Genomic DNA, 27986 nt, shown 5'->3' with positions numbered 1-27986 from the left:
AACTCAGAGCAATAAAAAAATAATTTCTGAAGATGACATGTGGAGCAGCATCCCTGGCAATGAAAGCCCTGCAGTCCCTTTGAGCAGTGGGACAGATGCACGTGGCTCTTGCTGCAGCTCTGCCTGTGTCTCTGTGCTCCAGCTGTGACCAAAGGGCAGACATCAGCTGGGAGCTGCGGGCTTTTTAGGATCACGGGTTTCCTTAAGCAAGTGCTGTGGTTGCTACATCTGATGGTCTAAGTTACCTTCTTAAATGAAAAGTACGGATTGGAATAGAGGGTCTGCAGTGTGTGTGTTTGTGCAGGGGCTCATGTGGCCAAACATCTGTTTGTGATTTACGCTTCCAAGCTGACCGCTGTCCAAAAGCATTCAGTGCTCATCCCAAATGCAGTGGTTAGAGCACTGGACAGGGGACCACCTGTATCTGCACAAAAATAACTCTGTCCCTGAAAGCAATTAGGAAACAAAGGCTGTTCCACAAACCGCATCATGAAATAAGGATGCTCTGGAACAGAACCCCACATGTTCCCAATGCTCCCCATTTTTGTCACGCTTTTAAATAGGGCTTCAAACACATTTTGCAGAATCAGTGGCACTGGGCCACAAAATGAAACATGAAATACAAAAGCATGAAACGCACTCAATTCATTCATTGTGAGACTAGAAGGGATCACTGCCATGCTACGTAACAAAGGCTGAAGACCTTCCTGGAAATAACTACTTTTCAGAAATGCATCCAATGTATGCAGTCATGGAGAATCTATCTTAACCTATAGTCACTTGTTACTCTATTTACTCTCACTGCTAAAAAATGAGCACTTCAAGTTCGAATTTGTTCAGCTTTGTTGTACCTGTTACAGTCTGCTACAACCAGCTGTCTTTGGTCACCTGCTGTTGCCCAGGTAAGTACTGGCAGGCTACGATCAAAGCAACTTTTACAATATAAATTGTTGAAAGCTTCTAATCTTTCTCTATAGAACATCTCCCAGATTTTTTCTCTATCTTTTGTTTTTTTTTTAAATCTCCTTCCAAATTATAAATGTTTTTAAATCAGGGCACCAGGATTATGCATGGGAGGCCACCAGTGTCCTGAAGCGCAGTCAGACTGACAGAGCTGTGTTGGTCACATCTTTTCTAAGATCTGACATACAGTAAGTTTGCTGCTAGTGCTCTCATATAGCCTCATGGTTCTGATACTTTCTGAAGATCAGACAGAGCTGGCTTCTTAACCAGCTCTTTTAAAAACCATCTTGAATGAGAGCTATTTGGATTTGCTCAATTAAGCACATGGCTTTGATAGCTGGTCCTTAATGTTCTCTGTAGTTGGGAGGATGCAAGGAACTACTTCATGATCAGATCACAGATCACCTCCATTTTCTTGAATAGAAAACAGACACATTCTTTTCTACATTACTGACAACTTTGTCTTTCTATATAGTGATGACTCAAGACTGCTGTTACAATTTCTTTTGTTTCTAATGTTCTTAAAAAAGAAACAGCATCAAACTGGCTTTATTTTTACTGTTCCTAATGTTGCTAGCTAGAAAATTCACTTTCTTTTGTTCTTTTTCTCTCACCGTCTCTCAGGACTGAATTCTGGTTTACCTTTGCTGTTTTCCATTTCCTTGCATTTGTTGTGCATTTCTTCATTTTACCTGAAAGCCAGGTAGCTTTTCTTAATTAAGTGTGACCACTCTTAACTATGGTTTTCTAGATACCCAATACATCCTTTTAAGCAATTCACAATTACTTTTCATTATTGCATGGCATGCTCGGGATCGTTATTTTACAATTAAGTTTGCCATTCTGATTACTGCAGTGTCAAGTTATAAGTATGCACATGGGGATTGCTCTAAAGCTAGATTTAATTAAAAAGCAGTAGTTATTTTATCCTTACGACATGACTCAGATTCACAGTAAGATTTTCTCTGGTCCTGTCCATTATTTTTAATGATGGGTCAAAATGATTTAACAAGAAACAAACAGGTGCTAGATCCCTCTAGTTCTCCGCCTTAAATGACACAGTAATATCACAACTTGTATTGTAAAGTCAATTAATTTGACCTTTCAGCAAATCCCTGTCCCTTAGGGAAGGTCTCCCAGTGACCCGACTGGCAAACTTAATGGGTATTCCTGATGTGAAGGCCAGCAGTTCCACCACGTGAACACATCTGAAGCACTTTTGAATCCATAATTTAATATGAAAAGGGTTCAGCTGTTAACTGACAGAATGATTGGCAACATTTAATTTTCTCCTGATAACTGCTCTATTGGCATACTAAGTTACTTGCTATTTGTTTATTCTCCACATGCACTGATGAACAGCCAGACTAATTCCCACAATAAATTGTCACGCTCTAAGATAATGAAGATTTCTGCATACTTCTCAGTTCTGCTGTTCCCAACAGTAAGCACAGACTCACCCTGCAAAGTGAATGGGCATCATATGCGGACTTCCTCCATCTGAATTTCTCATACTGTAAGCAGTATCTCCCATTCCAAAAATTAGACACGAAGTAGCCTGACAGTGAAATCTCTGATGAGCCACATGAAACACATTAGCTTTATGCTCTTGCAGTAAATACCTGGAACTGTATCAGCTAAGATATCTCTTACACATGCTTGGTCACTAGGAAAGCCAAAGGTTGGTCTTTCTAAAATTAGTTTTTCACTGGATATGTGAGAGCCCTGAAAGCATCTGCCCATTTGGCCCCTGGTGAGAAAACTACAGAAAAAGACAAGTAAATTGTGCAAATACCTGCACGCTGGTGAGCCTCTTGCGATGAAGGCTGCAACTGAGGGGTTCCATCTCTGGTGTGCTGTGAGCTGCTACTCTGGCTTGAGTTACCTGTGGAATTGCTGCCAGATGCTCCTCCAGTATCTGCTTCTTCAACATTGCCTCTGTCATGGTGAGCTGCATGACAGTCCTTACGCATCCTATTTGCATGAACAAATACATAAGTCAGTCTTTATGCACAGAGAACTTGTGCTACCAATGTTAGGTATCCCTACAATGTATAATTATACTCTCTCATACAACTATGAGTCTTTCAGCACTTCATGGCATGATAAGGTTAGTTGGGACATAACTGTGTGAGATACAAACCAAAATCATTACCCAACTTTGGAGACTAGGAGAAATGTTACATTGATATCTACAGAACATTTTGCATGGAGCCACCAAGTCATAAAGAAGTGCTCAGTGGGAGTGACCTGCACGCTGGGAAACTATCATATCAAGCCACCAGACTTAATCTCAGTATTTTAGGATTGGCCTTAGCAGTCAAGCTGGCTTCCATAAAGCTGTCCTCTGTTTCTCAGCCACAGCAGCAGACAGGCAGAGAGAATGAGACACACAGCCCTGTTACTGTAGGAAAAGTTCACACACTAATGAGAAACAGAAGGTATCATACCTGCCATGCAAACCTAGGGGAAATCAGTCAGTTTTGGTGGATTCTAAGTACGCTTTTAGATGTGCTTTGGACATGAGCAATGATGTGGATATTGCCAAAGTTGCGGAGCATAATCCATCATAACCCACCAGTGCATTTCCTCATGTTTTGACACGCCAATGAGTTACAGAAAATACACCTTTGTTTATGGGGCATAAAGAGTAAAATTTCCCTAAAAAAGGGAAATGCTTGTACTGATAAGTGGTTTGAGAGCAAATCTTGACATAGAAAATTTTGATTAAAAGGCAAGAATAAGTTAATGAACTTGCTTTCAGCCATATCTGTAGGGCTATTTTATTACGTCCTGAGTTGCGTGCAACTGTTTTACTCATAGATAACAATATGCAATTACACTCTTAACAGAAAATACAGCAGAACTAAGACTACAGGGTGTCTATCTGCAAGACCAAAATTTAACACCTACCTTAACCATTTGGATCTGAACCACTTTTTAATGTTGTCCAAACTGACTGGTCCCCCCCATATGTTCCTCAGTTGGCTGTGTGTCCCAAGGTATGAGGTGGTTAAAGGGGAAACATACATTGGATATCCCAGTGGCTGATCACATGAAGAATTAATTAAGTTCCTCAAGACCTGTTTGTTGTTCTGGATGCTCCCTCTCTCTGGGTTACGATTGCGCAAGAAGATTAGTTCCTGCTGCTGCCCAGCCCACAGTCCTCTGACACACTCCTTGTTGACCTACAGGTAAAAAACAGTGTGGGCCATGTGAAAACATTTCAGATACAGAACTATATAATCTCTGTAGAACAGTAGTAGTAATTGCAAGCATGTTGTATCTTTGTACCAACAGGTTCGATCAACCTCATGAGCAATTACTCCCTGGATAAGCCTGGGATGTTATTTGTGATGAACAAATATAAGGGTGGAAATAAAAGTGAAATGAACAGAACTCTCCTCCGGCCTCTAATTCCTTCTCTGATAGCTATGATCAACTCCCTTCTTTTGGCCGAATACTCAGAAACGATATTTGTATCTACAGCCCTAAGTTACTGCAGTAATAGAAAGATGGTTCACTTACCTTGATAACCTTGAAGCTCAAGTAGCTTTTGTGAAGCATGATAACTTTATATTCATCTGCTCCTTCATCTACCACATGCCTCAGGGTCAGCAGCTCTTCTCTGTTGGAGAGGACAGCACTGCGCCAGGCTGGGTCCCCTTCATGGCAGATAACAACCTTTTCTTCAAAAGATTGGATTGCTTCATACAATACTGCTGGGTCCTCATACTCATCTGGGCAGGTGAACTGGTCCTGGTCATACAAGAAGTAGTACTCAAAAGGTCAGGTCTTTTTATGAAAATATAAAAACTATTAAAAAGAAACAAAAACCTAGGTTGTTTTGCTTGTTTGTGGACAGTGCCAACACTGTTAAGTGCAAGGTCTTCCACCTAGGTTGAGGCAATACGCATTACCAATACGAGCTGGGGGATGAAAGAATTGAACACAGCCCTGTCAAAAAAAAGTCCTGGGAGTACTGGTAGATGAGAAGCTGAACATGAGCCAGCAATATGCCCTAACAGCCCAGAAAGCCAACCGTATCCTAGGCAGCATCAAAAGAAGTGTGGCCAGAGGGGCAAGGGAGATGACCCCTGCCCCTCTACTTGCACTGGTCAGTACTGCATCCAGATGTGGAATCCTCAGTACAGGAGAGACACAGACCTGTTGGAGTACTCCAAGATGACCTGAGAGTGGCCTTTCGATATCTAAGGGAAGCTACAGGAAAGAAGGGGACAGATTCTTTAGCAGGATCTGCCATGACAGGACAAAGGGAAACGGCTTCAAGCTCAAAGAGGGTAGATTTAAGTTAGACGTAAGGAAAAAGTCTTTCACAGTGATGGTAATGAGGCACTGGAACAGGTTGCCCAGAAATGTGGTGGTTACCCCATCCTTGGAGACTTTCAAGGCAAGGCTGGATCAGGCCCTGGGCAATGTGATCTAGCTGTGCATGTCTCTGCTCATCGCAGGGGAGTTGGACTGGAAGGCCTTTAGAGGTTCCCTTCCAACTCTAAGGATTCTATGAACTCTACTCCCTGCTCTTACATGACTGTCATTTGACATGTGTTTGAGGTAGAACAACAATAATATAGAAAGGTACAATTTTTATTCTAGAGTAACCTGTTCTGATCTCACATCTCCACTGGACAAAGAAGGATGAGAGCTTATCCACTGACAAATTATAAAGTGGAAAACCAAGGGAAGCAGAGCTCTTGGGCAAGCTGAAGGGATTACCTGGGGTGTTCCACAGTGTTTGGTTTTTTTCATACATGTAGAACTACAACAAAATCACTGACTATGAATCCATCAACAGATACCACAATATCACATTACTTTTTCAGCTGTTACACGTCCATCCAGTAACTACAGCCACAAAATTATTTTGTCCAATTTTCTTAGGTTTCTTCACAGCAGTTCCACTTCAGTTACATTCAGAACAATTATAAATACCATCCACTAGCAAAGTGTATGAGACTAAATAATACACCAGAGAAAGAATAAAATCAATTCCAAGCTATACAAGCGCTGACCTGAAGTAACTGAAGTGACTTAAATGGAGGGGTGCTGAATTTTTGCAAGTGGAAACAGAATGGGGTCAGAAATAGCACAACATAATCAAACACACAGCAGTGGCATCAACCCTTCAAACCACAACTCCTCTGCAGTAACTTCCAACAACATATGGAAGTGTTACTTGGGTATCGCCCATCACAAAAGAATTGGTAAATTAATGATGCAATTAGCTCAATCAATTCACAGATTTTTAAAAAAAGTTTATTGATCAATTTATTGCATTTGTTTTCAAGCTAGAACCAATCATTATGGTACTTCCACAAGTGAAACATGGCATGTCCATCTGCTTTGTTTTAATGAAAAAGACAGGGGCAAGCTCTGCAATAAAAATAGTCTCCAATGGGTAGCCTGGGGCTACAGAGGAATAGTATCGAGTAAATGCAAAATAAACAAATGCTGAGCTTTTACATTTTGGTTAAGGAAGTTTTTCAGAGTAAAACAACACATACTCCATTTCCGCCTCATCAAACATTTTTCAAGTTTCCCAGTGTTTCCCTAAGAAGACAAAAGCAAGAGTAGAAGTGAAGTACAAACAAACAAACAAACAAAGACCCTACCTGATGGAGCTTCAGAGACATGCGGATCGCTGGGGCGACCACCTTATGCAACAGATCCATGTCTGCAAAGACCCACTCATCCTTCGCCGCTATCCGAAAGTCCCCTTTGAACAGTGCGTGGAGGCCATACAGAAAGGAGTCTAAGCTGCAAGAGGAAGGCAGTGGTCACTTTCAGAAGCCATCTCTTCCTCACCAAGCTAGAGCTGAGCTGCACATGGACCTGTGGCCCTTCCACTGCAGGGAGAACCTGGCATAGTCCTGGGAGTTCTCGCTATGAATCCTTGTGGCAGATATAAAGCAAGGGTCATGCTGCATATATATATCTCTTTGGGTAGGTGTTATTCCTTCTGCTTGCACTGCCAACAACTGGCCATGAGAGAAACGTGACACCCAGAACACGAGTCTTAAGGGCCTGTGCATCAACGTGCTATGTCTACAGCTCCTCAGTAGCATCTGGAAGGCAGCAGAGCTGCCCCTCACTGAAAGTTCAATGACAGCCCTGTCATGGTTAACAGTCCTGCTTGCAAGGTAAAATTAATAGTAATGATTAAAAAACAGCTGTAAAATTCATTATTATTATTATTATTATTTTACTAAATCTGAAACTTCTGTCATGAAACTCAAAACCAGACTTGAACATTAAACCAGACGTACTGAAAAGAGCACCAAGTTTCAAAAGCATGAACTAACCCAGGGGCATTTCCCACTGAAACAACAAACCTTAAAGCAACTGCAGGCCAGGTTTCTTTCTTCACACAAGCAACTGGATGTAACCAGCTCTGCCTGACCTTGATAATGGTCTTCCTGGACCAGAGACTATAGTGGAATATAAGAGGGTCAAAACCAAGCAGATATTAGAAAATGGTTGCACTAGATCTTTGTGAAGAGAAACAAGCAGCCTGGGGCTCAGCTTTCACCACACATCCTGAGCATCCCATAGTGCACAGGAGCCACGCAAGTGGTGCTGAGAGCAGGGCCACAGACCTGACACTGCTCTGAAGAACTGATCCTGAAATGGAGGAAAACAGAGCCAGCTATTAAAACCTGGCATCTCCTACAAACCCTCAGGACATGGTCCACCTGCCAACATCTTACTCACTTTTACAGCAGTTGATTTTTTAGATTGTAAAGGCTCTGGAGGAGACAAAGCATTAAGATGTTAGAGGTTTTCACTACTATCCATGCTTTCTCCAGAGAATGCATCATCTTTCCACTTAATTGAGCTGTTTTAATTATTTTGGGAAAAACAAATAGACATATTTTACATTTTTTCTCTTCTGAGAGAGAGCAAAAAGAGATTAGGAGACTTCCTGGCCTATCTTCAAGCTCAAACACATTCTAATTTTGCCCGTGGTGGGTAGCATGCTGTAGAAATTAAAACAGAGAGATATATCTGTTGTTACCAGAAAAGCAGCTGGATACTGATTTTCTCTGTGGAAGCACCATGCGATACAAATCAACCGATCAGCGGGCCCGAGGGCAGGCAGCGCTGCGGGCACTGCTGGGAACAGCAGGAGCACAGGGAAGCTCTCCTGAATTCTTAACTCATTTGCATTTATTAGTCACATATTAACGCATGCCTAGGTGAGGCAGGCACTTAAACCCAGAGCTTCAAAGCACTGAAGCACAGGTTTCAGAGGGAGTTGTTATGCATCTTCAAAGAATGGCTCCTGATCCCTGCTGACCCTCAATCAATCATCTCCAGAATTTGGAAAACGATAATCTGCCCAAGAGTGGCTCAATAGCCAGGGAAGCCTTACAATAAACCAGTAAAAAAAGAAAAAGACTGTAGGTGCAGCCCATGTGCCCATAAATCACACCCCTGAAAGAGGTGAGAAATCAGGAAGGGTCCTTCCAGTGGCCCACCCAGCAGACAACTGTGTCCAGTACTCCTGCCTCCATCCTGGCCTGCAAAACATACCTTAGTAAATAACTGTTCTTTCCAGGATGAAAAAAAAAAAAAAAAAAAAAAAAAAATGGCAATCCTAAACAATCCCGAAATGTGCACACTGTGCAGAGCAGTTCTTCCAAAGTAATACCATTTGTATTTGCTGTGAAAAGCTGGCTGAGCTGAAGGAAGGAACAGGCAGGAAAAAGAACTGCTTTCTAAACCATCAGAGGCTTTCAGAGCCAAATACAAACACCAGAGCAGACAGACAAAGAGTTTGCATCCACGTTCAGAGTGTCCTGTAGGCATCAGCTGATGCTGAACAAGCTGCTGCGAGAAAGGGAGGCCCAGTCCAGAACAGCATGAAAACTGCAGCTGAGCATCAGTGGAAGGAGCAGAGGGAAGCACGTACAGCTCCCACTGTGTTGAACTCAGGAAGACTCATCGATTTCTCAGCCTTCTGCATAATAAGTTTCCTAACAAGCATTTTTAAGAACAATTGTGACTGTTACATGGAGTAAAGTAGTGGCGGGAGGCTGAGAGTCAATTATTTCATGTATCATATTTTCCACCAGAGAGGTCTGAAGGACACTGCTGTATTCACAATGCCATTACAATTTTTCACTCTGCTGCCAATCGTAATGAGGCTTTGGGGCACATCCTACCTATAACATGACACTATTTCAACCCGTTACTTCTGCAACACGCAGCCCTTAATCCACATAAAATAGAGCTGTTGTTGTGCTTCTAATTGCTGCACTCTCTTCTGAAGGCTCTAATGAGATCACAAAGAAGCTGTACGCCCAGAGCTTTGATCTCTGCCCCACTCAAGGTTGTTGCTACTTTCTTGGCCTAGTTTGAACACACCTCAATCAGTCACCTGCCACAGTTCCAGGCACATTACACATATTTTGAAACCTAGTGAAGGTAAATTCAGATGCCAAGGAAACTGCGTTAATCAGGAAGAGACAGAACTGCTATTTCTGGCAGCACTGCTGACCCTCTGAGCAGAGACCTGAAAGCTGTTGTTGCACTGCCAAGCTGTTTCTGAAGGCAACCTGCAGGCACATGAGATCCTGCAGCCCAGAGATGTTCAGTGAGTAGAAAACGATGCAGCAACATCAGCACCAGAGTGGGCAGCAGAGTCAAAACGAGCACTCTTCTTTCACACCAGAGTGGGCAGCAGAGTCAAAACAAGCACTCTTCTTTCACACCCTGTGTTGTTCCAACAACTGGAACTAAAAGCATTTGATGCAAGCCCAGAACCACTACAGACAAATGAAAGCTAATGAGCTGGTGACTGCATCTGTGTGTATTTTGTACTCCAAACTCCATTTTCTGCCTTCAGTTTATAGACCTTTTCCAATATTAATTGTGGATTTAGTTCAGCATTAAAACACACACGTGCCGATAATAACCTGAATATCTTAGCTCACCTCAAAGAAATGATGATTTATTAAAAGATTTTTATATTTTTCCAAATGTGAAACATATCCTAACCATTTATTTATTAGGAGGTCTAGTGGCTAAATAGTGTTATTATGTATTTTTTCCACAGAGGTACACCAAAACGTATCACCCACATTTGAATAAATGAATGGTAATGTCACATCATTCTTCAAATTGCATTTTGTGCAGCATGCCTCCTAATGACAGTTTAAGAGAGCACAGCATTTGCATAGCAATGTTCTGCCATCTTAATGAATGCATTTATAGTGCAATCTAGTGTTAATGTTAGGCTTCTGCTGACATTTACATGAACAGGTACACTGAATAATTATTTACATACATTATATAAGAGCATTTAAAACCTTGGCTTACACAGTGACATTTACTGATTAATAGATTAGACAAAATCAGGTGTAAATGAGTCCAAATTGATAGTTTACATACACAATGTAAACTTGAATCTCAATTCTGTAGTGCACAGCTCAGTGTGACATTACCTTTTAATTAGTGTTTTGGTGAAGCAGTTGGACAACTGTCAGTCCTCAAGACACAGCAAGGGCTGGACACCCACACAGTTACCCAAGGGGACAAAATATGGGCCTCAGAGCATTGATTATTGCCTATTTTCTCACAATGGACTTATCTGAAACTCTTTACCGAAATGAGCGTGTGGAGAATTACAACACCTATCTGCTTATCTGACCATTACAACTTAAACTCATCATGAAACTTCAATATCGTAGACAAGATGCTTCACAGCCAGAATTAATAAAGTTCCACAAAAAAGTTCAGGGTTGTTTCTTATTGCTGACTGAAGCAATCTAAAAAATCATGATACCTTCTTAAGAAAGTGAGCATTAAACCATCACCTAAGGGATGATTCCTTCAGCTTCTGAAGACCCTAAGTGCTTCCATCCCATCTGACTTGAACAGAGACCTGCAAAAAGCTCAGAGCTGGGACCAAGAACCAGCAGTAATGCTATAAATTATCCTTTGAAAGAGCTGCTGTCTCTCCACCAAATACAGTGAGGGGAGGGGAGGATCTGCCTTCATTGCCAAAACTTAATCCTTGGGGAACATCTGCTTCACTTCATTGATGTTGCATGTGTTGGCTTCCCTTGGCAAGTCACGTAAATCTACAACTATCTGAGCCTTGCTGACTTCTTTGTGTTTAAATAGGCTGTGGTGACCTCTATGTAGCAGTAAAGATAACAAGTACGATAAGAGCTGCCATCTGTGCTGTATTCAGTTGAATTTGGGGGATTTTTGTTGTAAGAGGTCTTGATGTCTGAGGGCAAAGTTCCCACCTTGCTCCTTAGGTGATACTGTCTACTAAATTGCTCTTGGCAATTGAAATAAATATTTAAAGACAAAAATAAACATCAGTCACCAAAGCCGAAGTCATATTTCCTAGCCCTAGCAATTTATAACTCGTATTGTGCTACTCAGATTCCTATTTTTTTCCAAATCTTTCTGACAGATGAAAGATGCTGAAGGTAGCTTATCCAGGTGGGTAAGTGACACGGTTTTTCAGGGAAACTTTTCTAGGGGAAGCTTTTGTGAAATAGTGCTGAAAAAGACTGACAGAACTTTCCATTTATTTCCTCTTATGTTATAAAGCATATGTTAAAAATACAACAATATAATAACTCCCTGGAGCACTTTCTTACTAAAGAAAACCAGAACTTAATTAAAGATAAAGGATTATATATAATGGATTCAGGAAACCAAAGACAGAGCTGTGCAATGCATATAACTACCACAATTCTTTCCCTTCTACAGACTTTTTCTCCGCAATAAAAATATTTTTTTTTAATGCTGGAATGTCCATTCCCTAAAAGAGAGAAACTGATAAGGTTTATTGGTTATGTTTCAGATTTTAAAATGACATGATATAGCTGACTCCTGCAATTAGTAAAATCTTTGCAAATAATTATCCTCAACATTCACACTTTCCAAGTTAAGCTTTTAAAAGTCTCTAATAGCATCACTATCTCTTTGCATAGCTACTAACTGTGTAAGTCAATAAAAGGAGGTGACATTGTTACCGTACCTGTACAACTGCCAAAACACTGTAATGAAGATTTTAAGATCCTGGGGAAAGTACATGCAAAGTGATGACAGTTTTAGGAAGATTTTGTGGTATTTTTAGTCACTTTTCTAATGTCACTGTGACATACCTACTGCAGCCCTAGATCAAAATCACTTTAATCTTTTCTGTAAAAAAAAAAAAAAAACAAACCTAAACGCACATCAGCTTTTCTATCATGTCCCTATACTCTAAAATTTGGATCATCTGAAAATAGGGCAATATCATTAAACATCACACTAATTTGAATGTGTAGAAATTAAGGGAAAATAAACTTAACCCAGAAAAAAGACAATAGGGAAAAGCAATATGCAAACACCAGTAGAAAAGAAATGACAACAGCCACTTAGAAAGCAGAAAGGAGCAGCACACCAAGAAATAAGCCATATGGGCCATGAATTGACTGAAGAAAGACATGAAAACAGAAGTTACAAACATTTCAACACACAACAAAGCTAGAATGAATATTTAAAGGACTGATTTATAACACAAAATAAATTCACACACACTGTCTTTGTTTTCTTGTTAATAAGACAAATCCTCCCTAAGGACTTGTTGATGGAACACTAGCTAGCTTTATTCACAGTTTTGTGCCAATGCAGCAAGGCCAGTCAGAGACTGTATATTTACTGAACTTCTCTACTGTTATTAAATACCTACGAACAGAAGGATTTCAAATACACCTAATAAAAATCTAAAACTAGGTGAAAGGTAGAATTCTTTAAAGTAATTATTATTAATAGAATGCTTTATCTATTGTATTATCTACTCAGGCTGAACACTTAAAAAAGGACAAAAGATATGTTATAAAATCCAAACAAATTAGTACCTCTGAGTGAAAATAGAAGAACCCCTAAGAAGAACTTAAGATGCAGAGTATGTAAAGATATAAACTTAACCAAGTACTAAAATTCATAAGCCAGATTTTCTTGGAAGAAGTGCTTTGAATGAATGAATGAATGGAAAGACTGAGAATAGACAAATCTGTGGTCTCGAGAGATGAAAGGATCTGTCTTCCTCAGTCACCAACATGGAGTGGCATAGTGACCACAGAAAATAGTAATTGTGCTGTATTCCTCAGAACTATTTATTATTTTCCAGCTAACTGGCAGTCAGATTATTTAGCTGTTTATTTCCTACCTGGAGAAAGTCAGCATTTCAGTAGCCAGGCCAGGATCAAGTAAACACCACAGGTACATATTCTTTCAATGCAAGACTGCACTGTAAGATGTTTCGTATGGAAGACTAATACTGGTTATTAAGCAAACTACTGAAGTGAAAGAACAGAAGAAAACAAATTACATTACAAAGGAAACAGGCTTCACCTTGATCCAAGGTTCTGCAGAGGTTCTACAGTAAGTGAAAAAAGACCAACAGATTTCAGCTTAAAGATCAGTAGCAAAGACACCTAAAACTCACCTGATGGCCATGTTATGAGACGCAGTTCCCAAAGCTCTTCGGCCCAGTATACACAAAGCAAAGGAAAGCGTTACTAGTGGAGAATCCTCATCGCTGTCCAAGTGCTACAAAGTTTTAAAACTTGCATGTTATTCTAAATACAAATAGCATCCTAAAAAGCATTTTAATACTGTAAATGATAACATACAATAGAATCTGTCTGTAGCTGGATCTGCACACAAAAGCATTCTTTGCAATTAATAGAACAAGAACAAAAACATCACAATCAGAGGCTTTCTGCAAAATGCTAGCTTATTTCGCCCACTGACTAGAAACACAACATTCCAACCTTAGGTGGTGGGATCTCAAAGCAGAAGATCTCTGTTAGTTTATTTATTCTTGTTTCACTGTTTTTCTCCAGCTATTACTATAAGACAAAGCACTCTGTTTATTGCTGAGAGATGATGCAATTAGAGGCAGCAAAAGCCCATCCATGGGACAAAGGGTGCACATGAGACCTCTCGACAGATTTGAGGAAAAAAATCCATTCATAAAACTTCTGGGGAAAAAAGCTTCTAGTGAATACCAATATATACATCACAATTACATGCCATTGAGGACACTGACCTCATTTCAGCAAGTCATCAAAATATTTCACTTACATTCACTAGCTTAAAAGTGGTTTTTTTTAACTGAAATTTTCACCAAAAAATTGCTTACTATCAAGGAGGAAGAAAGATTTCAACAATCCCTCATGAATTTGAATGTTTAGGAGTGTACATATTATTTCAGCCCATGCAATGGGTTACTTCTTTGACTCTAAGACTGAAGCTACTTATAACAGAGAATACAGCTCCTTCTACAAATTATTCAGATTTTCAGAATGTGCAATGAAGCTTTTTAAAATCTCATCTTATATATGACCTTACCTCTACACAGAAGGTGAATTACAATAAAATAAAATATATATATATATAAATGGGAGCGCACGCATATGCACTGGTGTAGGCATTTGTTTGCCCTTTTAACTCTAACTTACAGGAGCTACACGTCTATTGGGTATCTCTAAATCTATTATTCCGTTCGAAAGTTACAGCCAGATTGCAAATCAGAAGTGTCATTTAGCAGAGATGTTCACTGCACCATAGAATTTTTTCTGTCTCGGAACTTGGGAGCCAAGCCAGGAGATGGGCAAGGAAGGAGATAAAACATTCCCAGCAGGAGGAGATGGTAAGGAAAGCTCAAAGGACAATTCAGTGAAAACAACACCAATGTAGTGATGTGCAGAGGAACTGATGGAATGGTACTGAAATGCAGAGTTGCAAGAAAGAACTGAATTGGAGAAGAAATATCATGACCGAACAATGTTATGCTATTCAGATAAGGTGAGTGGTAGCAAATGGGATGTTCTGTCAGTGATCCTGAATGAAAAATACCCAAATAAGATTGTATGGGATGAAGAAATATAAACTTCTCATTTTTTCCCAATGTCAGCAATAATCAGAAAATTAAACAGAGGAATACGTTTTGTCTGCAACTGTATACTCCCTCTGGGCTATTTTGAGTATTTCATGGAAATACAGCAGAACATTTCTGCCAAATGGCTGCTGACCACCAGTAATCCTAGCGGCTGAAAGCACATGAATGTGTAGCTGCAAACCTGTCCTTGACCTTCTAGAGCTGTATGATCATTTCACACACTCTTGTTATGTAGTTCACATTTGAATTATCAGCTCTCAGGAGTGAGCTATACTAGTTGTTAGTTTGGTATGCACTTCCCTATCATTTGAGGATCGTACCAAAGCATAGGCAAATGTTTGGAAAGAGCAAACAAACATGGACAAATGTTTGGCAAGCATATTCAAACACAGGCTGCACTGAAGAACAATAATGTCCTGATGGCATTCCCTGAGCACAGCCTGCTCCAGCAGAGCCTTTTGTAAGCACTTGTTAAATCCACACTTTTTAGAGATTATAAAATTAATAGTGCTGGAGAGTATGCACAGCATGGAATTCGTTCTGTATTCAAAGACCACCTCTTTGAAGCTTCTTGAGACTAAGATTTTGCACAAGAGTAGTCTGTAACGTGTGGTTTTCTTTCCATTTTACAATGCAAAGGTTTTTCCTTTATGTTAAACTTGTTAGCTTAAATGATATAATTTTTCCTGTATTAATCCTGAGTAACCATGTATCATTTAAATCCAATCTCAGAAATTACAACTACTATGCATGAAAAAATGTATGCTTACCTCTACCCTTTTCCTGGCACAGTACTGAATCCAGTCCAGATAAACACTGCAAAAACTAGCTCTTGTTATTCCTTGGAGACATGGAACATAATCTTCATCTATGTTAATGTTAAACATTGCAAGGTCACGTTCAATATAATGCCACTTTGCGTAAGGCTGCAGCGTCTTTTGGATGGATTCATCTTTTATCCATTCAAGAACTTTGGGAGAGCTTGCTGTAAAGTATATTATACTCTGTTGACAAAATGAGTAAACATTAGTCATTCTGCTTCTGATTGAAGCAGAAATGTTTTATGCAGAAAAAAATAAATCAAATAAGACAACACTAGCAACCCATAGTAGTACATATTTTTCCTGTTTTTTAATGCTTGGAATCGATGCTTCACCAGACCGTTTAGTTAGATGGTAGTAATTGATATCTAAATAGCAGGAAATGGAAATAGAAATCACATATTTAATACCTTGGTGCCTTATAGGAAAATTAATACAAATCAATGGACTGCAATACAAACAAGGAATTCCCACACTGCAATGTGCACATTATGGAATACTAGTGGGTTCACAGAACCTATCACCAAGAAGGTGATATTGATAAAAGTTCAGAGAGATTTTGAAAAAACAGCAGTAGCTGGCCACATGATTGATGCAGGCTTCTTTTTGCCATGTAAGCTTCCTGCTATCTGAATATGAAGCTTTTCCAATTCTTCAACAAAAACATTTCCACAGTGATTTAAATCTCATACACGTGAGATGTGACAGATGTGTACAATACAACTCTGAAACCCCCCATTTAATTTCTGTTTTTACTCTGCATTTAGTAGCATCACTATTTTTGATATTTTGTCAGTGAGATCAGTAAAGAATAATGAGTTATAAGTGTAATATGAAAAAGCTGATAAATAACGCAACTGAATTTACATTTAAAAAGCAAGAAGGAGGAAGAGCACTCACTAGGAGTTCTTTGACCAAATACAGAAATACAAGAAAGCAGCAAGGCTCACATCTCATGCCTGTGCCTGAGTTTCTAAGCTTAAGTTCTAACCAGCAGGTCTGGAACCATTAGAATATTAGTAAGAAAAATCTATCAACGCCAAATGTAAAGCTTGTTTTCAGAAGAACAGGAAACCTATGGAGAAGTTCCAGTCTTGCAAAGGAAGATGACAGCAGCTGAGAAGGCACATTACAACACTTTATAATGTTTTGTTTTAATTAAAGATACTCATTTAAAACTGGATTCCAAAGCAAACAAGAGATGAACAAACACGACTGAAGATGATGTGGTTCTACTTTACCTATGAAACAGGAATATAATTAAGCAAATAAATGTATAAAATTAAAATATGATGAAAATGAAAAAAAAGGACAGAAGCACCACCAGCTCTTTTACAAATCCCAGATACCATCCACAATTTGTCTTTCAAACTGCACAAAAATACACAAGTAAGAGGAAAATTAAGTTCCAATGGAAAAAGACAAGGTAAAGTAATATGATTGAGGATGGTGCCTTAATTTCTTGGCATGAGGAGAAACAATATGAAATCTTCTGAAAAAGATTCACAAAGAAACAATAGGATCTGAAAACTCTGAGAATACAGACTTCTGGAATAGAAGAAGACATTTAAGCAAGAATATATTGAGAGGAGACAGAGGAGGCACAAGGGAAAAATATCACAGTAGTTGAGCAGGAAATGATTTCAAAATGTATGCAGGAGGGTTACAGGAGCTGACCCACTTTGGTTGTGGAGAATAAAAATCCCCTTACAAGAAAAAATTAGGGCCTTTCTGGACTGCCAGTGAAACTGCAAATGAAATAAACGCGCAAAGAATATAAAGCTCAATGTAACTCATTCTTTAAAAGATCAATCTAATAATTATTCATGAAGCATGGAAGTGAAACAAAGCATAAGTTTTCTTCACTGATCTTCAAAATACAGTTTGCTTTTCTTATTATTCTCACCTGTGTTTCCAAAGAAACAAATTCAGCTAGGAAAATAATCAGACTGGCAATCAGACACTGAAACAGCAGAACTTCTGCCACCTAATTAAATTCTGCTCTTAGTAGCTCTTCCTGGATATGTTTTGTGCAGGAATACATTCTCAGCTATATGGCAATTCAGAAATGATATAGCAAATATTTACAATATTATAAACCATAAAGTACAAACTAGAAGCACTCCTAGCACTCGGTGTGATGCAGATGCAGTTACTGCTGAAGCTCAAGTCTGTATGTTTTCTTGCATAGTGATTTGTCTTGCCTGAATACTGTATTAACTAGACTTCTTACAATTACCTTCCTACTTCGTTAAAAGCAAAGTGTCAGGGATTTAAAATGTTCACAGTGGAATTGCCCAGGGTCTTCACAGCTCAAGATTCCTCCTTAAGAGGGAGCTGGGGAAGGAGTGAATTCTCACCTCTGTTTCTGGTATCATATGTTTATCCAAAGGTTAGGTCTTAGCAGCACTAGATAAACAGCATGACAGCTTATCTGATACAAAACATAATCTTCTCATCTTCCTATGCCGTACTAAGGATTTTATCAAATCTTATCAAAGCCTCTGTTTATGGAAGAAATGAATAATTTGAAGAATAGGGGAAAAAAATCTCCTTAAGGGTTTTTTTGGGAGTGCCAATCTGAGGAGGAATTCTACTGAAGGGAGATCAGGCACAGGCTAAAAACTAAGCTGACAACAGGTTATTATCATCCCTCGTTCATCCTTCCCTAAGAAGGGAAGTAGATTAAGAGACTGAAGCCTTTCTAAGGATGAAGATCTGTAAAAACAGTCTAACAGTGTTGGCTCACAAAATCAATCCAAAAAAGATTAGATTTGGAAACCTTGAAAGTCACAGATGGTGAATATTACAAAATCTGTACCCAGGGGATGTGGAGACACAGCACATTTCAGAAGCACAGAGTTCATTTAACCCTTTCACTCAAGGCAGAATCAATTTCATTAATATTGTAAGGGACGAAAGTTTGCCTAAGCAACCTTTTCTATGTCAGCTGCCTCTCAAGTATTTCTGGAATAGAAGCTCTAAACCCCCTTCAAAAGTTAACTTCCTATGTGACTGCTTCAAATTTTCCACAGTCATCTTGTTTCAGTTGACTTTCAGGGATGAAAAAGTTCCTGTTTAAAAAGCACAATTTTTTGTTACTTTAAAATAATGAGCTGCTGATTTGATTCCATCATAGACTGGGATGATTTTCAGTCTCATATGCCACCAAAATCTGAATCATATCAATTTGCATCACTTTAAATTCAGACTACCATTTAAAGTCAAGTGAAGCAATTGTAGCAATATATCAACTTCAGATTAAAGAAGCCTTTTTGATTGTCTGTTTAGTTTAGGTACAGACCCTAAAAATAATTGAATTAAATTTTTAGGAGTGTATTTTTTTGTGGCTTTAATGAAATAAGCATGTTTACTGGCAGTTTTGTTTTTAAATAATTAAACAGGTTGGTTACTGGGCCTTGATGTCTGTAAAATTATTTATGAAACCTCAGCCTGCATTTTACAGAGTAATTGAATGCATGACCAAAGCACATTCGTGAGGCAATTATCCTGTTTTTACTACATTGGGTCACTTGCATATAAAGGTGATTAATTTATTTACAGCAGGTCTCTCTCTATGGTTGACAGGAGTTTTAAAATTGCAGAGATGTAGGTAGGAAGAAGATGTCAGAGATGGTTGGGAGCTTTGGTAATTGGCTGAATGGCAGTACCAGAGGCATAAAAGGCAGCATTTGGCTTTGGTTGCTTCAGCAGAAGACAGTATTGCACAGGAATTTCTTCACTTGCTGGGTTAGAAACATTTTGGCTTTTCTGACAAATGAATATCTGTGTGGTCTTCGTGATCTTAATAACACTGCAAACACAAAAAATGAACTGTCTCTGAAGCTTTGCTTTACAAGAATGTTTCCTCTGCCTCTATCAGGAAAGGAAGCTAACTCACCTTCTTGATTTCTGCTTACGCATGCCTGCAAATTCCTGTACAAAGTGTATCTGGTCAGAGTCATATGTAGTAAAGGGAGACATGAGTTAATAAACCCTACCTAATAATGAGCCAGTATGACAGCCAGTAGTGCAAAGGAATAAATATAAAGCTAGTTACTTCAAATACTACTCCTAGCAGCCAGCTATCATTTTTGACAAACCCGCATAGGAATAAGTCCATTTTAGCCAACAATTTACCTTTATATAGTATCTGATAAGAATTCTCCGCAGATCAAACACTTGCAGCATCGTTGCAGCGTTGTTATCAATGATGCTATATCCTTCGAGGATGTACTGGGTTCGTGTTATTTCCCATGTCAGCCATCGGAGGTTAAAGGCTGCATTACATGATAACAAGTGAGGCAAGTGTCCTGGCTTACAGCAGCAGCAGCCTTCATCGTCTTCATCTCCTTCTGTTATAGCCTCCACTTCTCTCTGCTGGCAATATGTCCCTTGGCAGTGAGGAAAAGAGAGTATGCTGATAGTTATTGTGGAGTGGGGGAAACAAAGGACATCTGACTGGAGAAAGTATAGTTGAAGGGTCTATGCGTTTACCAAAAATCCAACAGAAAGAACTAGAGCAACAAATTAGATGTGTAAATTGATTCATGTGCAGTAGAACATGAAATGCTGTCCATCATTTAGTTACTACCACCCATAACAACTGTAAAAGGCCCAATATAATATCCTATGCATTTGGTTCTGAGTTGAGCTACAGGGCATCATTTCTGCCTCAATAAAAACTCACCAGGAAACAACACTAAAGATTCTTGCTCCATCAGGCATAGTAAGAAAATTGATCCAAATCCCAGTCTGTTTCTTCAAATAACATAAAGGATACAAACAAAGATTTTACAGTCTGTCAGAGAACTTATAAAATCTGTGTTAGAGTGAACTATCTTGGAAAGCATGCTCCAAAAATAACATGCAACTGGTTGTTCTTTCTCCCACTGAAATAAAAGCTATATCAGATCAAATGTTTGTAATGAACAGCACTAGTGGCAGTACATCACGAGGACAGAACAGCTCTCTAATTAGCCAATTACATGGGTTTTAGATCAAAATACTTCTGAAAAAGTCATCTTAACTAAAAAGAAGTTATGAGGAAGATGCAGAAACAATATTTCTGCTTTGCAGACTGCATTTCTGACCTGTGTTGTGCACACTTGATGACCAACGTGAGCCCATCAGGTTTTGAGATCTATGAATGTGGTTTCAAAACCAAGTTGGACACTACAAATCAAAACCAGAAGTGGACACCCATGTGTTTCCCACAAAGTTTTCAAGATACTTGAGCTATATGTTCTTGATACATGGAACCACTTAAAATTTATACTCTGTGGCTATTGCAGAGCTTGCTCTCCCCTGAAGTTCTCCATAAACTATCATTCAAGGTTATGCAAGTTACACATATGTCTCACAAATGCTTTTTGCTAGTGGTTCAGTGTCACCCTGTGAGAAAGCTGGCTCAGTAATTTCCAGATAGTCTCAATAGGAGAGGAAGGTGCAAGACACTGTACTGCAGTTTCTGGAGAGGGACACTCAGTTAAAGCTTCAGCCAGAATCAAAGATACAACATTTATCAGTAGGCTCTCATCTCTCCTTATAAGTTCTTTAACAAGTGTGTCTCCCACATAACAATTCAAGTGTGTATCCCTGCTATCACTCACCTTTCATTTTTGGGTGAAATATGGTATGGGATATATATTTAACATACCAGCAAATACACTTCAGAGGACTTTTTGTGTTTTCATAGTCAAAAATAGCAAGAAAACCACATTGTTTCAAACACTTCTCTCTCTGAGAATTTTATTACTATGTAAATAAAAGTAAGCAACATCTATGAAACCCCCTGCCAGGAAGAATAAACCTGTTCTGTCATGCCAGTTTAAATAAAAGAAGAATATGGATATGTTTATAAGTGAAAACTTACACTGTGTAACCAATATTTCACACACTGATGTGTTCCCCCTTCGACTTCAAGGGTATACAATTATGACAAATTATTAAATATCTTAAGTAACCTAAACGTAAACATCTTTCCATCCAAGACTGCCACAAAGTACAAAATATGACCTATCAAGCTGACATTTTCCATGGGACTGGACATGAAGTGAACTGTTTCTGCTTCATATTTCACAGATTTCTACATGAATTAACACTTAATGCTTAACAGCAAAAAGCAGCAACTGCTCTTGGTCACTGGATGCTTCTCTGAAGTCAAGTCAAAAAACATTATATTCAAAGTGAAGTAGGGAAAAGCACATCCCTCTGTACATAGGCCGAAATGGGTAAAACAACTATTGCACACTAGTTTTCTTACTGTTGTCTATTTTTTGAAAAGTTGAAGGTCTTGCAGTATTACATTGAATTTAAGAGATCAGTCCGCATCTCAGGTGCTAAATTAAACATTGCCAGGTGTTTCTAAATGGTGAAAAACACAATCCTAATAACCACTGCTGCTAATCTTACAACTAGTGGAGTTAAAAGATGAGTTTGCTTTGTTTCTATTCTTAAATCCATTCTTCTATGGATTTAACATCAAATATGATGTTTCACTCCTATCAGATGCTGGCTATGTTTTAAGATGTTCTCTAGATCACCTGTGTTAATGAATACCTTATATTATATACATACTGGAGACTCTGCAATTACTAGCTTTCTTAAGACATTTTGTAAAACATAGGACCAAAAGAGGCAATAACTGGAGAATTCATAGGGCCCTCAGTGTCTGAGGGAAGCTGTCACCACATGTACAGAAAATAATAGAAGTAGCCAGAATAATTATTTCTTTTCTCAGCTAATTCAACAGGTAAAAAAAAAAAAAACTCTAAGTCATCTGTGCTAGGTAATTTCAATCAGTGAAACTTAAAATGATACTACAGTAAACACAATCAACATTGAACTTGGGAAGACAGAGACGTTCTATCTGGAACCCTATTATTGCAAATGCTCTGGGAGTGAACCAAGGAGTTCATGTAGTCATGAATTAATTTAAAAGAATGAAATCAGGACTGTGCTCTGTCAACAGCTGGCAAACATGCCCTCACTTAACAATGGCTGTCTGATGGACTCGGGTACTGATACCCTGGGGATTTGGTGTTTGGATTGCTTGGAGAGCCTCTACTTACTTTAAAGGTCTGAGCTCAGGCATGGCCAGTGTTCTGCCATAATAACAAATCCCTGTTTTGTGTCCTTGGTCCAATTCATCTGCTGATTAATATTTCCAAGCACCATCTAGTAAAAAGACTCAAGTTTGTGAAGACAATAAGCAGATTTGATGCTCAAGCACATGCTTGTTCACCGCATTTCCTGCAGTCAGTTCCAGAATAGAAATTTTCTCTTGCCCTTGAATGAATCTTGCTTTAGGCCATTAATGTGCTTGGCTAGACTTCGATGCCAGTAACTCTTATGTCATTGATAAACTTCATTTTACAACTGCATCAATCCTTTTTGGTTCTTTACTCGAGATTCTAGACAGTGGTACCAATAAGACTGAGCATCTGCTCAGTTTTATGCACGGAGCCAAACGGGACAAGTCACAGCCAATGACATTAAGCATTGGTATACATCTTTTACAGAACAGTGATGCTAAATTTTCATATACGTGTTACAAGCTGATGATTAAAACGTCAATTTTATATTGCTTCTCCAAAAATTAGCAAGTTCAAGCAATTGTAAGAGAATTATGCATAAAACTAAAGAGCAGGGAGCAAAACGTGCACTTCAGTTATGCAATGTAATTAAGTGCAGTGCCATTAAACATTAAAATACAGGAAAATGTTTTCACTGGTAATTAGTCATTTTAAAATCTGAAGTAGAAAGAAAGAAAATAAGCTTTCTCTCTTCACTCAAGCCTAGCCATTCATGGTGACCCTTGCTAGTACAGATGAGACTGATTCGTTTATAAGATATGTAACACTGGATGGCTGCCAAAGATTCATCAATGCAAGAACATGCGCCAGATCAACAAAGCAAGGTCAATCTATGTGAGCTCAGGAGAAAACCAGTTTGAGAACTTGAAGCTCTTTTTCCTGACACATCAGGACTTAAGGACTGACTTGAGCTTTGCCAGAATGATCTGACCTAAATGGAAATGAGAACGCTGAAAGTGAAGGCTGCAATCTTACTTCGAGAGGATACAGAAAACATACCTCAACTAATAACCTCCTAGCCATCTAGAATTTAAGGCTGAAATGAAGGTATGCTTTTTAATTTAATTTTGGTAACTCCGAGAGTGAAAGGAAACTGAAATTTTTCAGTTCTGCAGGAGTTGAAAGAGAATCCTGTAAAACAACATCTAGAAGTAGTTTTATATGACTTTTCTGTTCAGTACAGCAGGCGGTACGTATCACCAAGAAGAATCATGAAGAGCATAATTAGACGTCTTTGTCTGAAACAAACCTTGTATATAGCTCTAGAAACAAAGGACTGAAAGGAGCTCCCAAATGGAAAGTCATGAATCTCAGAAATGGATGTGTTCTGGAAAACAGTACCTGTTTTGGCTTCTTCCAGCTCTTTTTCTTGCAGAATTGAGATTGTTAATAATAATAATCTGTATGCTGTGATGTGTCGTTTCAAAGAAAAATCTCAGGACTTAAAAACAAAAGTGAAACAACACCAATTTCTCAAACATCAAATCTATTAACTATAAAACTGTGATTCAGTTTTCAACTGTTTCAGGTGCTTGCATGCCTGACAAATAATTCATTTTCCAAAGTAAACAGTCTAATAGTAGACATCACATCTCAAAAACTGAGCCATGTTATAAAACCTCAGGTGAAAGAAAACATTCTCAAAGGATGCTGGTTGTTAAACTTACAGCTACCAAACACACAAGAACCTCTCACGTTACCTCTTTTGGAACATAATGCAGTGCAACATTTTGTTTCCAACAAATACTTATTTTCAATAAAAAGGTTACTGAGCATCTAACAACATTTCCTTTCCTTCCAGAAGTTTGCCCCACTACACCCATACATACATACAAAATTGTGAGGGAGAAAAGGAAAAAAGGCATAAAATATTTATTCTATTCTGCATTACAGAGACTAAAGCATTCTATTTGAAATGGATAGAAACATACACTGCTGGGGCGTTATTGTACACCTAGAAAGGTTTCTGTTCTGCAGATATCCTTCATTCAACATCATGTCTTTCCTGGTTTATGTCTTTTTCAATTAAATCATTGTGATTAAAGCAAAGAAATCTCTTTGCAGCCTTTCTGTTTGTGCCCATTATACTTCTGAGCCTTTGTTCTTTCCTGCAAACAACGTGCATTCTGTTCTTTTAACCTTCTCTTGAAAGAGATGTGTTAAAAATGGCTGCTCTTCCCTGAACTTGCTGTGTTTTTTCAGTATCTTTTGATGGTTTTGTGCATACAATGAACGTACTTCAAGCATGATTTCAGCAAAGACACAAAAGTGGGCACTTCTATTTCCCAACAGTGTGAAGTGATTTGTAAAAGTAAAAAAGTGAATACTGCAATCAGTCTTTAAATAAAGAATGACTCCTGCTAGTGCTACAGAGCTTTCAGACACAGAAATCAAATGCAATGTACTCGCTACTGTAATAAAACTACGCAGTATATACACATGCTGCCAAAATGAGTAACTGTCCTTATTTCTTAGAAATCATTACTGTGCCTAAAGCACATACCCTAAACTGACTGCATTCATACACCATTTTGCGTGCGAAATAAACTAGCTAACACAGAGAAAGCCCTACAGGCGATCTCATCCTGCTGTCACAGCTGCTTGCCACAATGTACAATTACATCCGTGCTTGCTCTGTGCTTCTTTCCTTGGTTCATCTAATGAAGTTCCAAGTGAAGCGTGAATACTGCACGTGCAACGTTCAGCAACAAAATCACAGCACAGATTTAGAAGTTAATTACATGATTGAAGAATACTAGGAATGAGCTAGAAAACAGCTCCTCGAGAAATCAGCATTACCATCCATAAGTAATTTCTGCGCACGCAACACCTAACTGGATGGTCTCCAAAAGACATTTTGTTGAGGCACAGACTAAACAGGAAAATATTTTAAGTACTCCTCATTCTAGAGGGAACTTGCAGGTGGTAGATATTTTGACAGTCCTTCTGCTCATTCCCCAATTGCGGGTTTTCCCCTGTCTTTTCCTTTCAAATTAAATGATACATTACATATTTCTTCTGGCAGGTTGCTTTTAACATAGCACTGTGGTCTAGCACAGACAGTACAGCTAAGTTACTGAAGGGCTTGGTTCACTTACAGCGATGTGCAAATATCTACAAATTTTCACCTAGCCTTAGCTCATCTGTACCTTCTTCATTTTTGATAGAGGAGATGGGCATCTCTGCTTTATACACAGGATAAATGGCACAGTGAAGGCACATCCCCTCTTTGTCATCAGAAAAGAGAGTGAAGAACTAATTCATACAAGGTGTGTTATTCGAACAGGACTAAACACGGTTGAGGGGAACCCCAGATTTGCCAACTCTTTTATTTCAGTTTGCTCAATCTGTATCTTCTTACCCTTACTGCAAAGATGTGTTTCATTTAACAGCCGAGACACATGTGTTTTGATTACATATGGATAGAAAGGAATCTGGATTGGTCATTTTACAATGCCAGCTCTTAATGAAGCTGGATACAAATAGGGGAGGCAATTTTTCCCACTCCCAAGTATGCATAAATTCAAAAGACACTGTGACCTCTTTGGACACTGCAGCACTGCTAGCACAGCTTTTCACCCACAATCACAAATGCAGGAAAATCTAGAGCTCCTTGATGTAAATAGTCATTTTGGCTTACTCAGAAAACAGTCACAGAGAACTTTGTTATGATTCATTCATTTCCCAGGCAAATGTAGACTTCCTATTTAAGGAAGATTGGATTTTTAGGGCCCTCAATTAAGATTACATGTTTGAAATTGAAGTAGAAGTGAAGTAGCCAAAGCTCAAAAATTACAGACTTCGAGTTCTTTCTCTTGCCCGTTTTTTTCCTCTTTGGGAAAAATGAATGGGAAACCATTCATTACAATGAATGAAGGCAGGGTCCTATGTGAAATTCAGCATATTGACCAGACAACTAAAAATAGGAATGTGAGATGCACAAAGCAAAAGAAACATGGCTAGATGTGAACTTAAAGCCTGGTGCTTATCACGCACTGCATCTTAGCTTTGAAAGCTCCAAAGTTCTTCTAGCACTTTAATGCACTCTGACTACATATAGAAAAAAAAATCCTACTGTACTGAGTTGTATGTACCCCACAGCCGCCAGGGAACATTTGCAAGACTTAAAATGGGAAGAACCTGGCCAGCTGGTGCAGGAGATGGTCCCCTCCTACTGTCCAGGGGAGCCCTGCCTAACTTCCTACCCCAACAGGAGAAATCCTGCTGAAAGGAAGGTTTTCTGTTGTCTCAGCTTTCACAAAGCTGAGGGCAGCCCTTGAAACAGCCCCTGACATGTCCCCTTAAGCAGCTTCTGCCATCACGTCAGCCCTCCTGGTTCCTTTTACTCAGACTGTTTCTTCTACATGGATCCCTGTGTCTAGGTTCTCTCCTCAGGTATGTTCTGTTACTTGGTACATAGGCTTTTCTGTTCTAGGCCCAACAATGTAACCCTCCTTTCTCTTCCCAATATATCTCCTGTACCCAGAGAAAATATTAGGTAAATATTAGGAAAAAAGAAAAGATGAAGAAATCATCCAGTATGTATCATATGAGGACACAAACCAATCATACATTTTCTCTCACAATCTAGGTGAGATTCTCATTCCCATTTTACCCAGTCCCCTCTTCCTCCTTCAGTAATTTGTGCTTTCCTGGTCATGGTTTGCTACTGCTATGTTGGTCCCATTCATAGGGATTCTGAACACTCAGATGAGTGCTCCTTCACAGGCTGCTGATTTCCTGAAGAACACGAGAGAGAATGGGAAGGGGGACAGCTATGACTGGAATTCAGCTGGCTCCAGAAGACACATGAGAGCCTGTGATGGCTCAGTCCAGACTGAATGTAAAGAGCTGTTGCAGACAGCAGATGTATTAGAGCTGCTTGCAAAGAGAGACAGTGTTAGGCAACTGGCATGGAAGTATCAATTTTCAGACCCATTTGCTTGCAAAAACTAATTTTAAGAAATAAAAAGATACCTTGACAGGTAGCACTACAATTTCTGAGCTTTGCTCTCAGGCTCAGATGCAAAATGGTTCCAACCTGGTAATGAACCAACCCAGCTCAAAATCATGTTCCTCCCCAGACACTTGCAACAAAACTATCTAGTTACTCACTACTCAACTTCCAATTCTTTAAGCCTGCCTTCTAGGCCCCCAATCTTTTAATCC

The 27986-nt window shown here is 39.0% G+C and overlaps 1 protein-coding gene across 5 annotated transcripts in view; it reads right to left on the bottom strand.

Annotated features, from left to right (window-relative positions):
- PCNX2 (pecanex 2) overlaps positions 1-27986 on the bottom strand; it is a 149198-nt gene that overhangs the window by 5756 nt on the left and 115456 nt on the right. For 4 of the 5 annotated variants that reach the window (XM_031591892.2, XM_090135414.1, XM_090135416.1 and 1 more), the window contains 7 exons: positions 19861-20114; positions 15670-15903; positions 13442-13545; positions 6597-6741; positions 4492-4722; positions 3877-4151; positions 2759-2937 (listed from right to left, as the gene is read on the bottom strand). In XM_031591892.2, coding sequence (XP_031447752.2) covers positions 2759-2937; positions 3877-4151; positions 4492-4722; positions 6597-6741; positions 13442-13545; positions 15670-15903; positions 19861-20114 — 1422 coding nt within the window. Of the gene's footprint in view, positions 1-2758; positions 2938-3876; positions 4152-4491; positions 4723-6596; positions 6742-13441; positions 13546-15669; positions 15904-19860; positions 20115-27986 lie in introns of those variants that run through there. The other variant, XM_090135417.1, reaches the window with a different exon arrangement.

The sequence above is a fragment of the Phasianus colchicus genome, chromosome 2 (genome assembly GCF_987193195.1).
Source record: "Phasianus colchicus chromosome 2, bPhaCol1.hap1.1, whole genome shotgun sequence".
Lineage (NCBI taxonomy): Eukaryota > Metazoa > Chordata > Aves > Galliformes > Phasianidae > Phasianus > Phasianus colchicus.
Note: the sequence above shows the minus strand (reverse complement) of the source record. Positions and strands in the feature narration are given on the sequence as shown.